A 13,392-nucleotide genomic window follows, 5' to 3' on the forward strand; every position below is an offset into this window, starting at 1 on the left:
CATACAAAACCTTGAAAAACCTTCTCAAAACATGTTGATATTTTAAGGAAACGCTTTGGCTGACCTTGGGATGTTTGAGCAGGTAGTCCTGGCACATGGACAGGACTTTATCAGGCTGCTGGTTCCCCAGTGTCAAGATGGACTTCCTGACCTGTTCCTGCACCACTGGGTCCCTGTCATTGGCAGCATCCAAAAGAGCCAGGGTCACCTCTGATTGGATAAAACAAACACATGAATTTATGAACAGAACATGATGGATATAGGTATGAATTGCTGATGTGTGTGTACTGGTACATATTTTCTATTTTAATATATATATATTTAAAATGTAATTTATTCCTGTGATGGCAAAGCTGAATTTTCAACAGCCATTACTCCAGTCTTCAGTGTCACTTGATCCTTCAGAAATCATTCTGATATGCTGATTTGCTTAAGAAATATTTCTTATTATCCATGTTGAAAACAGTTGTGCTACCTGATATTTTTGTTGAAACAGATACAGTTTGTGCAGGATTCTCTGTTGAATGAAAGTTCAAAAAACAGCATGTATGTCAAATAGAAGGGTCATTCCGTGTCAACTCAACCAGAGGTCTCCATATTTATTCTGAAGAAAGATAAACATGTATAGTGATGAAAGCCAAAATATTAAATGCCGTGGATGAATATTTACTGAGTAATACACTATTTTGTAGAGGGGGGTCAAAATGGCAATTTTCACCTGAGATTTAGAGCCAAATTAAAGGGGGGTAAAATTGACTAAAGAAAGATGGCAGCATCATAATGTTGCTTTTACTCAGAGATTGGTAGGTCTATTAGTAAAATCTGTTGAATTTAGCAATCTTTGTTGCATTATGTGCCAATGGTGACCATTCAAAAATGGGGAAAGAGCACTTTTCAAGTTTTTCTCCAAAGTTTAAAGGGCTTCTTTCTCCAAAGAATACTTATGGCACTCAGACAGGTATGTTCAATGCAGTTGTTTTGACAGAAGAAAACGAGATGCATTTCTAGTTTCAACATTATTTGTTCTTCAGACATTCCTCTTTAAAAGAAAAGAATGATCAAATTTTTGCAAAGTGACCCACATTTGGTTTTTGACCACTGAAAATATGTACAATTTATCAATTTACTCCTGGAGCCATATTGAAATTCCATTATCTCTGGAACTGAACCATATAGAGCCTTAAAAATGAAGATGCCCAAAGAGAAGTTTGTTAAGACCCAATATCTAAAAAGGCATTAAGATATCTTTAATACTTTTTGAGTTACAGGCCTGCAAACTTTGGAGAAAAACTTGAAAAGTGCCCTTTCTCCATTTCTGAATGGTCACCATTGGCACATAACGCAACAAAGATTGCTAAATTCAACAGATTTTACTAATAGACCTACCAATCTCTGAGTAAATGCAACATTATGATGCTGCCATCTTTCTTAAGTCATTTGTACCCCCTGTAATTTGGCTCGGAATCTCAGGTGAAAATTGCCATTTTGACCCCCCTCTACAAAATAGTGGATTACTCAGTAAATATTCATCTATGACATTTAATATTTTGGCTTTCATCACTATACATGTTTATCTTTCTTCAGAATAAATATTAGCAAAATCAAAAATTTTAGCCGGGGACCTCTGGTTTAGTTGACACGGAATGACCCAGACATCTTTAAACATTTTAAAAGTAAAAAAAATTACTTTTGATTTAATGACTGCATTCTTGCTGAATAGATGTATTAATATCTTTACAAGAAAATCTTACTGACCCCAAACTTTTGGACAGCAATGTATACAAGAACAGCTTTCCTATTGTTTTGATACTGTGTCTGTTTCTCAAAAGACCAGCTTTGCACTGAGGACATGATTGATGCATATGACTCACTCCTGCCCCTAAACTCACAATACAGACAGTACAACGTAAGGAGGAAGATCTGCAATGCAGAATATCTTAAGACAGACTTTGCAACATCTGGACATTTTAACCACACTTAATCTCCACATACAGACCCATCTGATTAGATTATTCTAATCTACCTACAGCGCACTGAGTAAACGAGTTGCCTAAACGTATTCATTGGGCAATTAGCTTCAGATCCAACCTAAAGAACAGTGTTGAAAGACACTAATGGGATAAGAAAAACCCATGACTCTGTTCAGTGTGACTAGATTCATGGGGGAGCCCATTTTAAATGAAAAACAGGTGCTTTTGTTTTGCACCTAAATATGCCCTTTCGGTATCAACAAGAGATATTAATAAAGTAGTAGTAGTATATTTTTATTTTAAGCCATGTCAGCATCTTAGGCTATTTTCATGGCAAAAACTAATTTAGAAAATACAGATATAACAAATACAATAAAAACCAGCAAACAAAGTTATATTACACAAGATTTTATTACATTAACATATGATACAAATTCAAAAACTTTTTCTGGCAAAATTATACTAAATAACTCTTTAAGTGATTTCACTTCATAAAAGAGTTTGATATTAATAAAGACATGTACAGGTATATATCCAGGCAAATATTGATTAATATACATTAAATACACTAATATTTAAAAGTTTGGAGTTATTAATTTTTTTTATATTTTAAAAGATATTTATACTTTTATTTGGTAGGAATGAACAAAATTGATCAAAAGTGGGAGTAAAAAACATGTATTTTACAAAACATTTCTATTGCAAATAAATATTGTTCTTTTGAACTTTCTATCCACCAAAGAACCTTGAAAAAAAAAATGTGTCACAGTTTCCACAAAATATTAAGCAGAATAACTGTTTTCATAATCAGTACATTAGAATGATTTCAGAAGGCTCATGTAACATTTGACTGGAGTAACAGAGAAAATTCAGCTTTGCCATCACAGGAATAAATTATATATTTTTTTAATTATTAAAATAGAAAACAGTTCATTTAAATTCTAATAATATTTTTTATTTACTGTTTTTAGTGTAATTTTTATTAAATAAATGCAGAGCATAAGATACTTTTTTTTTCAAAAACATTAAAAATCCCAAACCTTTGAACAGCAGTGGATTATCAAGAAATCTGCTGGTAATATGAAATGAAGCAACATATATTGTGATGAATGTAGTACATTTTTAATTCGACAATTCCGTTTCCTATAACTATGCATGTTTAAATTGGTGGATGTAAATGATGACGACTACATTGTGTTCTTTCTTGTGTTTATTACATTTTTAAAATGTTCTACTGTCGTAGCTCTTAATTACAGTGCATTCATCATTTTGAATCTACTTGTCAACATTTATTGTTTGCCTAAAATTATAGTTCCTCTAATTAAAAAAAGACACTTTTTTTTGCCCACTTTCAGAAGAAATACACAAATGTGGAGCTGTATATTGAATAGTCAAAAGGCTGAAAAACACAAAGATATATTTTCAACTACATCGCCCTGCCATAACCTCTATGTATAGCTGGCCTGTTTTGGTCAGCAGCCAAATGCACTACAAGTAACCAGTGTGGCTTTACGCATTGAGACACTGGAGATGAAAACCAAGGCAATGTTTAACACAAAAAATCATTCAGGACATTATAACTCTGCTCTACACATGCAGTGTCACAAGATCCTGTTCACAGGTGCTTGTGTGTAGGTGTGTGGACTAAAATTAGATTCCTTGACATGAAGTAGTGTGCAAAGTGGATAAGAGTGTTACTCACGCTCTACGTCAGTCTCCTCTATAACGCCCATAATGAGGCTAGCAGCAGAGATGCTATTAGGAATGCATCTGGTGGTCCAGTATCCCTAAAAAGAGCCCACCCTAAAGATATAAACCAGCAACATCAGAGATGAACCAATAATCAGTTTGACCACTATTACTCAAATATCAGGCACCAAATTTTTGCTTAAAAATGTTGTCTTTTACACAATTATAATTTATTCAACAGCATTAAGGCTTGTTATTAGTATTTTTAGAGTTATAATCAACATCATAGTAGTATAACTATTCATAATAATTCATATTTAATTGTTGTATTCTAATTCTAATTAATTATCATTGTCAAAAATATAAAACGTGTTGTACATATCAGTACCAGTCATAGAAAGTATCTCAAACTACACATAGTATGTAAACCCAGCCAGCGGCCTAGACAGACAACAACAATGTGGGCAACATATGCAACTGCACCTCTGATTCCTAAATATGTTGTCTAGGTAGACAGCTCAATAGGTTTTGAGACGCAGCCCGACACAGCGTTCCATGTGATTAGGCAATATGGCACAGATAAAGCATAACCATGTAACATGCACTGAAAACGGGACGTATCGAGATATTGACACTTTTTTTTTTTGTTCTCATTGTTCAACTAACATTGTAGGTCACTTCCATAGTCGTTGGTATTTCAGGTTCAATGTCAACTTCCTCAAAGCCACAGCGACCTATTATAAACTACTATGACAGCGTTTGCATTACACTTGCGTTAGCTTATATGCGGTCAAGGCGACTGCAATACGAATACAAACGGTTAATATGATTTTACAACAACGTCAAATATCTAAAGATGCACAATATGTCAATCTTACCTTTCCCCTCGTCTGTCTGTTTGGCTCGCTCGCCCTCAGGCTATTCACTCGACTTCCCTTTTCTCAGATGCATCAAGCAGTTACTAGTCAGCGAAGGGCCTGATGTCAATCCAATAAGTGGTTCTGATCCTGAACGTGACCGTATAATTGATTATTCGGCTGAGGTTGATGGTCTCATAGACGCTACATTGTACCATAAGTGAACACGCCTAATCACGTGCTTTTGCTGAGGAGGAACGCATCAGAGTGGGCGTGGTCTGTCACGCAGTCCTCCAAACACCAACAAAGACGAACAGTATGCAAATCGACCTACTTAATTATTCATATGTGGCGTACAATTTGGGACGGATATATATATATGTGTGTGTGTGTGTGTGTGTGTGTGTGTGTGTGTATAATTTAATGTTTATTAATGTATATTTTCTTTAGTTCCATTAGAACAAGACAAGACCAACAGATTTAACTTCTTTTGTAGACCTAGTCGTCCCCCACTGTGGGACCTCAGCAAACTTCCAGTGTAAATAAATTATTATTATTATTATTATAAAACTCTAATCTAAATTCAGATTTATATCCAGCCCCATAATAATTTATTTAATATTGTTCTTAATGAAGAACATGCAATTCTTGACATTTTTGTAATCTAAAAAAAAAAAAAGATTAATTGTAGCCAATTAATTTAATATATCAACAATGTTGGTTTCTGTTATGAATAACAACAATAATAACACGTTTAAAAACAAGCAGCTACAGCAAAAATGCCAGAAATATTATAAATGTTGATATGTTTAAATATTGTGTTGGACAAACGGGGAGGTCAAAAAGAACCACTGTATAGACACATGACTGCCTGATTTGCATTTTCACATTTTCACAGAATATATTACTATGTTTGAGCAGCATGAAAAACACTGTCATCCTCTGTATTCTTACTGTATTAGTAGATATGTATGCCATGTCCTGAAAAATAGCAAATACTAAAATCTTGAATATTGGAAGAGAAACTGCCCCAAGGTTTGCAGGTTAACAGGAGTTATTCTCAGCTCACCCAATACACACAAGAGGGAGCTGGTGAGATCTTTTGAAATGAAATGTGTCTGCAACCTATGTCATGCTTTGTCAGACAGTAGGCCTTATCTCTGGGCTTTAAAACTTTTTCCATATGGGTCTAAAAATATATTTGTGCAATTGGACTTTTGATAGTTACTAGATACTGAGGTATAACCCTTGCTATAATAAATTGCCTGTGTGACTCTGACAACTATACACACACACACACACACACACACACACACACACACACACACACACAAATAAGATCTGAATCTTAAAGTCGCAATAAAATGGAAGAAGCCACATAATTCTTCTGTATTATGAGGTACATCCAAGTGTAATGGATTATAAAAAAGAAAAGATATAATACTGGGACTCATTTGGGGAGGCATCGGTTGTTGATTGGACTTTGGGTTTCAGCAGAATAATTAATAGGAGAAGTCCTGCACACATCAAACAGAGAAGCCTGTTGTTTTTTATTAAACATTACAAGATCAACATTTTTTTTGTTTTGTTTTTTCAAATGAAACATGCACAGGTTAACAACCAGATCTATAGCGTGCATTTAGAAAATAAGTAGGGTGAAGTTTCATTCAATGAGTTTAAAGAGTACTATTATAGTTTTTTTATTATTATTTAAATTTCAATATTTATGTTTATCTAAAATGTATTAATTTTAAAGATCTAGTCATTTTGTGGCATGTTTTTAAAATGTCTATATAGATTTTCTATTTTATTAATTTGTATTTCCATTTTAGTTTTAATCTAAATAAAAATAAGAAATGTTGCCTTAAATAATACAAGTTTATATTTTTTCTTTATTCCACTTAATGTTTATTTAAAATAACATTTTTTAATTGTTTTAGTTTTAGTTAACAATAATATCCCTGCACTGAGCCGCAAAGAACTTTGTACATCAGTGATCATTTGTGTCCTACTTGACTCTTAGTTGTGAGTTTGCAAACATTTACAATCGCATTGCATATATTGTGAAACTGCAATGCATTCTGCATCTTATCAACATAAAATAAATATTAATCATCTGATGATATGAATACTGAGAGTATAGTTACTTCAATCAAATAAATATGACCTTAAGAATGACTTACTGTTCTTTATAAATATTCAGCTGTGATGAATTTATCAAACTGCAACCATCCAAACTGTATTTGTACTTTAATAAAGCTGCTCTAATAGAGGGGTAGCGCATCCTGACAAGCTCAATGTGGCCATCAGGATTCGCTACCAGCTTAAACAATGAGGTCAAATTCATGATTAAGGTGGGGAATTAATGACAACAGAATGTCAGGAGGCCAGTTTAATGCCTCATCTGCAGGATGCTCCTTTTCACAGTCTAAAGTCCGCGTCATTACACTAGGACTTTTGCACGCATTCAAGCCAGGAAATGATCACCCCCTTCTGGCTGGACTAAAACTAGCTGCAGGAACAAGCTACATTTTCACAAATGGTCTCCCACCAGTGTACTGACCAGGCTCTGGCCTGCTTAGCTTTAGTGAGGAGCCAGACTCTGCCTACTGCATGCCACAGCTGCGTTCGTAGCCTGTGCATTAATAAAGCTGCTCTAATAGAGGGGTAGTGCATCCTGACAAGCTCAATGCAGCCATCAGGATGCGCTACCAGCTTAATAATCTTTAAAATTTTTACCAGAGTCTTTTACAGTGCTAATATTCAAACACCATTTCAACAGAGCTTTGAATGCAAATGTCTTGAAATGATGTATTGCAGAAGTAGATTTTTTTGTGGCCTGCTGTTCAGACACTGCTGTAATTACACAGCTTTTATTTGCACAGCATGCACCATATTTTTCGCTCCTTATTTTCTTGGCCTTGTCAGAGAGTTGAATGAAAGGTTTACTGCAATTGATGAGACACAACAGGGAATTTGAGTCTAATTAAACAAAATCCAAAGTCCACTAGACTGTGTGGCCTTTTTAATTAGGAATGCAAAACAACTGAGACATTTTCTACTCTGTTAATGCATAGAGAGGATTGGCAGCCATTAAAGTCAATCTGTTTCACCCAAGTAGGGACTCTAGGTCTGAGAGAGAATTACGGAGTCAGTCTCATAAACAGAACTCGGGATGGATTGCTCACAAAAACCTGCTGCTTTTACTGAGAGGCACCTAATGTGTGACAGACACATGTGTGCACTACGCAGCCAAATAAGCAGATTAAATATTTTCAGTCATGAAAAAATTTGACATTTTAGAACTGCTTTGAATATGTTTCGTAATATGCGTTTGTTTAAACAGCCAGTTATGATGGAAAGGGTTAATTTTTTCAGCTTTCATGTGAAAACGATAGGCTTTGCTGCCATCCAAATATGCAAAACCACCTTTAATATAGATCAATAATTCATATAACATTTACACACTCAATAAATCTGGCGTATGTCTAGCAATCAGATTCACATATGGGTCTGACTTTATATCAGCGCAAGAATTTCTAAGTTTGAAATGTACGTAAATAAATCAGGGTAACAAAAGTCCCTTACACTGCATGAAGAAGTGTCTTTAATGCACTCAGTCCCTTTAATGGCATGACCCATTTTAGAGCCCCCTGCAGCTCTGTCATTACTCCCAGAATTAATATTTTCATATCCAGTGAAACGGAAGGTGAATCGGCAGGAATATAAAGTTTAGGCACACACCAAAACTCTAAATCTACCCTAGAAATCAGGACCACATGTAGGGGGAAAATGGCAGCACTACGTCAGGGTCAATTTTGCTGTTAATGCAGGGTGGTATGGATTAATACAGACAAGAGTGTAATCTGATCTGAGACCAGATCTCTGACGTGGTGTTTGAGAACAGTTCAGGATTGTGTGTTCAGCAGTGGACTGACATGAAGCATTATATATATAAGTAAAGATCATGTTCCATGAAGATATTTTGTAAATGTCCTACCGTAAATATATCATAACTTAATTTTTGATTAATAATATGCATTGCTAAGGACTTAATTTGGACAACTTTAAAGGCGATTTTCTCAATATATAGATTTTTTTTTTTTTGCACCCTCAAATTCCAGATTTTCAAATAGTTGTGTCTTGACCAAATATTGTCCTATCCTAACAAACCACACATCAATGGAAAGCTTATTTATTCAGTTTTCACAAAACTCAGTTTCACAAAATTGACCCTTAAGACTGGTTTTGTGGTCCAGGGTCACATATATGTCACACCTCAAGGACCTGTTTTGTTGCGTTTCCTTCCACATGTGCTCTGCGTGACCTAGTTTTCTCTCATGTCTGATTATTGTCATTTGGTTCAGGTGTTTGTCATTAATTACCCTCATCAGCCCTCCTATTTAAGGTGTGTTCAGTTCACTGTTTGTCGTCCGGTTTACTTAGTCCTTATATGTGCATCTTGCTTGTCCGTCCTGTGTTTGCCCTATTGTGGATTATTAAAGACTATTTGCATTGTTCATCATCTTCTTCGTGCGTTTCATTCACAGTAGCTGTGCGGAAGACCGGACCTAAAAAGAAAAATATACCCGTCGTGTTTTCCCCGTTTATTTTTCATGTTTCTGTCAATTTTTGGTTTTCTTTATAGATTATTGCGCCTCCCGACTCATCTCCAGGTGCGAGAGCTGGCTACAGTGCTCGCCACGGGTGAGAGCGCTATGGACAGCGAGAGCGCGGAGGGAAGCTCCGCCCACTGCACCATGGCTGAGGGTGAGCTGAGCTCAGTGGACTGTGATGTGGATATATATGCAGACATGCCCCCTCTTGTCCTGCCTTCGTCTGAACTCTCTGCCTGTCCTGAACTATCTGTCTGCCTGTCCAAGAAAAACTACGGAGGTCATTCCCTTATCGTTAGCGCTCTCGGTGCTGGGTGGTGTGTGTGGGCAGCACACATTGTTCCTAAGCCCCCGGATCATCCTGAACTCCCACCCAGCCTCCCTCTCCCACCACCTCTGTACCAGTCCTCACCATCGCCACCGCTGTCTCCTGGCAGTCTTTCTGCTCACCCTCAGCCCACCATCTGTGCGGTGGGATCGCCACGGGTCTGCCAGTCTCCATCGGCGTCATGGCTGGAGGATCCCTTGTCTCCGCCTCCAGCCTCTGAGTCCCGGACTCCGCCTCAGCAGCTCCACCATGGCTCCTAGCTCCCTCCTCTCCGCCGTGGCCCGTCAGTCCACCAGCTCTGCAGGGCTCCCTCGTCCCTCCGGCTCCACCTTGGTCTGTCGTCGACCACCCGCTGCCTCGGGACTCCACTCCTTCGGCTACACCTCATCCCTCCGGCTCTGTCAGGCTCCTCCTTCCCTCTGGCTCCACCTTGGTCCTCTGTCGCTCCAGCTCTCATTGGCTGGCACTCACCTATTATCGTCCCTGTTTTAATTTTAGCAAATCAGTTCGAGCGAATGCACACAACCTGATTAATATTCATGAATCCAGCAGCTCGTTTATCCTTAGTGTTTTATACTGTTCTTAGTACAATTCGTAGTAATATTACTATTATTATCTTATCAGTAGGCTATTGTTGTTGTTTTTTTTTTTTAAGTCATTACACTATTACTTCGAATCGCTCTTTTAACCAGTGCATTGAATCGAACAGTCCAAAAGAAACCAATTTAGAGACCTTCTTAGCATCAAAATTATGCATTGTCTAATAATCATTCATTGAATACTTAGAAACAATTGAGAAAACACACAGCTAGAAACATCATTACGCGTTCATGTAAAAGAACCGCTGAATCGTTTTTTGACCTGTTCATTGAATCCCGTCCCAAAGAACGCTTTGCAGACTTAAAAAAGGCTAGTGTGGGCAAGTGCACTAAATAGTGTCAGTAATTTTAAAAAAATTTAATAAAAAAGAGCTACTGTCTCATTTCTTAATTGGATCGATCTGTGATTTTGACCTTTTGATTTACATGGGTCTACATAATTTCCATATGAAACACAAAATACCCAAACATATTTGCCCAATGAAAAAGTGCAGGAGTATTTTAGCTTTATTAAATGTGACACGTCCCCCTGAGGACACCGACAGCAGGTCTTGGTCGTTTCAACTGATGAATTTGTTGACAGTTGATATATGCTTTTTTTTTTTTAATACTAGACAGATTTGACAGTTATTGCCATTATGAAGAATATGCAAGCCAAGTGGTCTGAAATCTAGAGTCCAATATAACAGGTTTTAAGTCACATATCTACAGCTGGAGATTACCTGTGATTATGTCATATGGTTGTTATCACGCTTACTGACGGGAGGTTGGAAGAGGAGGAAATGATCTTATTAATGGTATTAAACTGTCTGCAAGGTCTGGAGCCATGAGTTTCTTGTGTGCGGCATGAATCCAGTGCTGTTAGCTGGTAAAGTGATCCGTATGATGAGGGCCCCGTGGCTGAAGCCGGTGTAAAAACCGATACGGCATCTACCTGTCAAGACTCTGGCAACAAATGCGTCTTGGATCAAATGAGACATCATGCAAATCAGACATAAATATGAGATATAATTTTGCAGTATGCGTGTGTTTGCCTGCTAGGCATTTGAACCACACTTTCAAACCACCAGCCCAACCTGGATTTTATTTTCTTGCGGTTTATGCTCTTGCCTTTCTCAAGTTTTAAAATTTGGCTCTAGCGTTCTTGACATTAATACAATCCACAAACACAGGAGAGAGATCTGAAAGATTCTGGCTGGCTCAAACTCTCTGTTCCAAAGGCCAGATTTATCACACCATACCTGCCCCAAACAACACGCTCTCCAAGATCCAATTGTGTTGTCACTGTCGTTGATTTAAAATGTGAATATAGCTGCATGTAAAATATCCCAGTGGGAAATTTTGCAGGTGGAATTTGGCTCCGGAGGAAACAATGAAGTCATGATAATGAGGTCATATTAGTGACCTGTGGGATGAGTGTCTGAATTCTTTTATTTCCCCGTTGAATTCCTTTTTTTTCTCTTCTTATCCTGCATAGCGGCATTCTTAGAAATACTTCAATTATTAAACAAGGCACACTCTTCAAAAGTTTTTAATTTATTTATGTTTTAAGAAATGAATACTTTTGATCAAAAGTAACAGTGAAGACCTTTATGTTACAAAAGATTTCTATTTCAAATAAATGATGTTCTTTTGAACATTCTATTCACCAAATAATTCTGAAAAATATATCATGGTTTCCACAAATAATATATTAAGCAGAATAACTTTTTCAGACTTTTATAACAATAAGAAATCAGCATATTAGAATGATTTCTGAAGTACAACGTAACACTGAAGACTGGAGCAATGGCTGCTGAAAATTCAGCTTTGCCATCAGAAGAATAAATAACTTTTTTAAATATATGAAAATAGTAAACAGTTATTTAAAATTGTAACAATATTTAACAGAATAACTGTTTTTATGATCCAATAAATCCAGCCTTGGCGAACATAAGAGTTCTTTCAACAACATTGTTTTTTAAATCGAATGACCCCAAACTTTTGAAAGTAAAGATAGTTCTAGTACTGAAGAAATTGTAATTCTATGGGATGTTTGCCTATGGGAGTTTTTCTGTCTGCCTGGCAAAAATCATTAATAAGAAAAGTAAAAACACACCTTTCAGCAATAACCAGCACAGTCTAAGGCGCATAACAGAAACTAGTTACATGCCTACGATTTGTCCATATCATGAGCAATAGTAGTAATGATACTTTTCTTCACAAGTATAAATAATGAAGAAAAAAAATTAATTAAAGATTCTTGATCCCTGTAAGCAACGGAAGTTCCTAGCTTATCAGAATTAATGGATACAGTGTAGTGTTAGGATCTTTGCCACTCTCCACATACACAGCTTTTTATTACACAATATTTTACAGCCCTTGTGGCTTTTTCTTATTAAGCACGCTGAAATAGCTTTGTGTTTGAACAGCTGTGAACTACAATTTTACTTCTCCTGAGGACACTCAACACTTGCAAAAATGCGAGTTCACCCCTCTCCTGTCTTTCGTCCTGGACACTGACACCGGCCTGTAAATCGCTAAATCTCTATGAATAAAGTTTTATTCTGGGCTTTGAGTGATTGGCCACCTCAGGCTGGTCTTCACATACCAGCGCTGAGCTCATATGTCATTCTCAGCAATGAGTCAGATGATACATGACCATGTTTGAATAGTGAATCCTTTAATTGCAAGCTTAATCTCTAAGAAAGGCTAAGAGCAACTTGTACCTGCTGACCCATTACAAATAACAACTGACACGAGTACACTGAGATAAGGTGGCACGCTCACAAAATCTTTTATAGTTTATAGTTTTGAACATGAATTGTATTAATCACGAGTCTGAGATGGGCACTTTTGGAGTTTAATTGTGTTTACTTGGAGGATGTGAATTGCAAAGGCACCGTTTTTAAACTAGAACTCTATATACTCCGATCACATCCAAGGCACATAAACAAGCGTGATGGTCCATTTGAGTTAAAATTTCAATATATGTTCCAATAATACCTTATTTCAAAATTAGCATTTAACAAAATATTGTATTTCATCCTAAATTAAAAGCAGAGGTTTGTTTAGAAAGAATTGGCAGCATCAGTTTTTAATTCTCTTAAGCAAGAGGATTAAGGTATCAAAAATTAATCATATTGTTCCAGCTTTCTTTGAACCAAGTTTCAATTCCATCCCATCTGAAATAAAAAATAACCATTGGCCAACTGAATGGTGTTAGTTTACCTGTACTTTGTAAATGAAGTGCAGTCAGAAGTGAACAACAGCAATGCAAGTCCGCCAACACGATCAGTTTCATCATTTTGCCCATTACTTTTATTGTAAATTAGTTTTTTCTTGTCATTTTAG

The 13,392-nt window shown here is 36.6% G+C and overlaps 1 protein-coding gene across 1 annotated transcript in view; it reads right to left on the reverse strand.

Moving 5' to 3' along the window:
* The window catches only part of LOC107704831 (maestro heat-like repeat-containing protein family member 1), a 35,887-nt gene extending 31,125 nt beyond the window's left edge, over positions 1–4,762 (reverse strand). Inside the window, exons 1-3 of the mRNA XM_016507855.1 lie at positions 4,538–4,762; positions 3,673–3,773; positions 65–210 (exon numbers count right to left, since the gene is read on the reverse strand). Coding sequence (XP_016363341.1) covers positions 65–210; positions 3,673–3,703 — 177 coding nt within the window. The 5' untranslated portion in view covers positions 3,704–3,773; positions 4,538–4,762. The remainder of the gene's footprint in view (positions 1–64; positions 211–3,672; positions 3,774–4,537) is intronic.
* Between the last annotated feature and the right edge of the window lie 8,630 nt (positions 4,763–13,392).

This window comes from Sinocyclocheilus anshuiensis, unplaced genomic scaffold, assembly GCF_001515605.1.
Source record: "Sinocyclocheilus anshuiensis isolate Anshui unplaced genomic scaffold, SAMN03320099.WGS_v1.1 scaffold702, whole genome shotgun sequence".
In the NCBI taxonomy this organism is placed as follows: Eukaryota; Metazoa; Chordata; class Actinopteri; order Cypriniformes; family Cyprinidae; genus Sinocyclocheilus; species Sinocyclocheilus anshuiensis.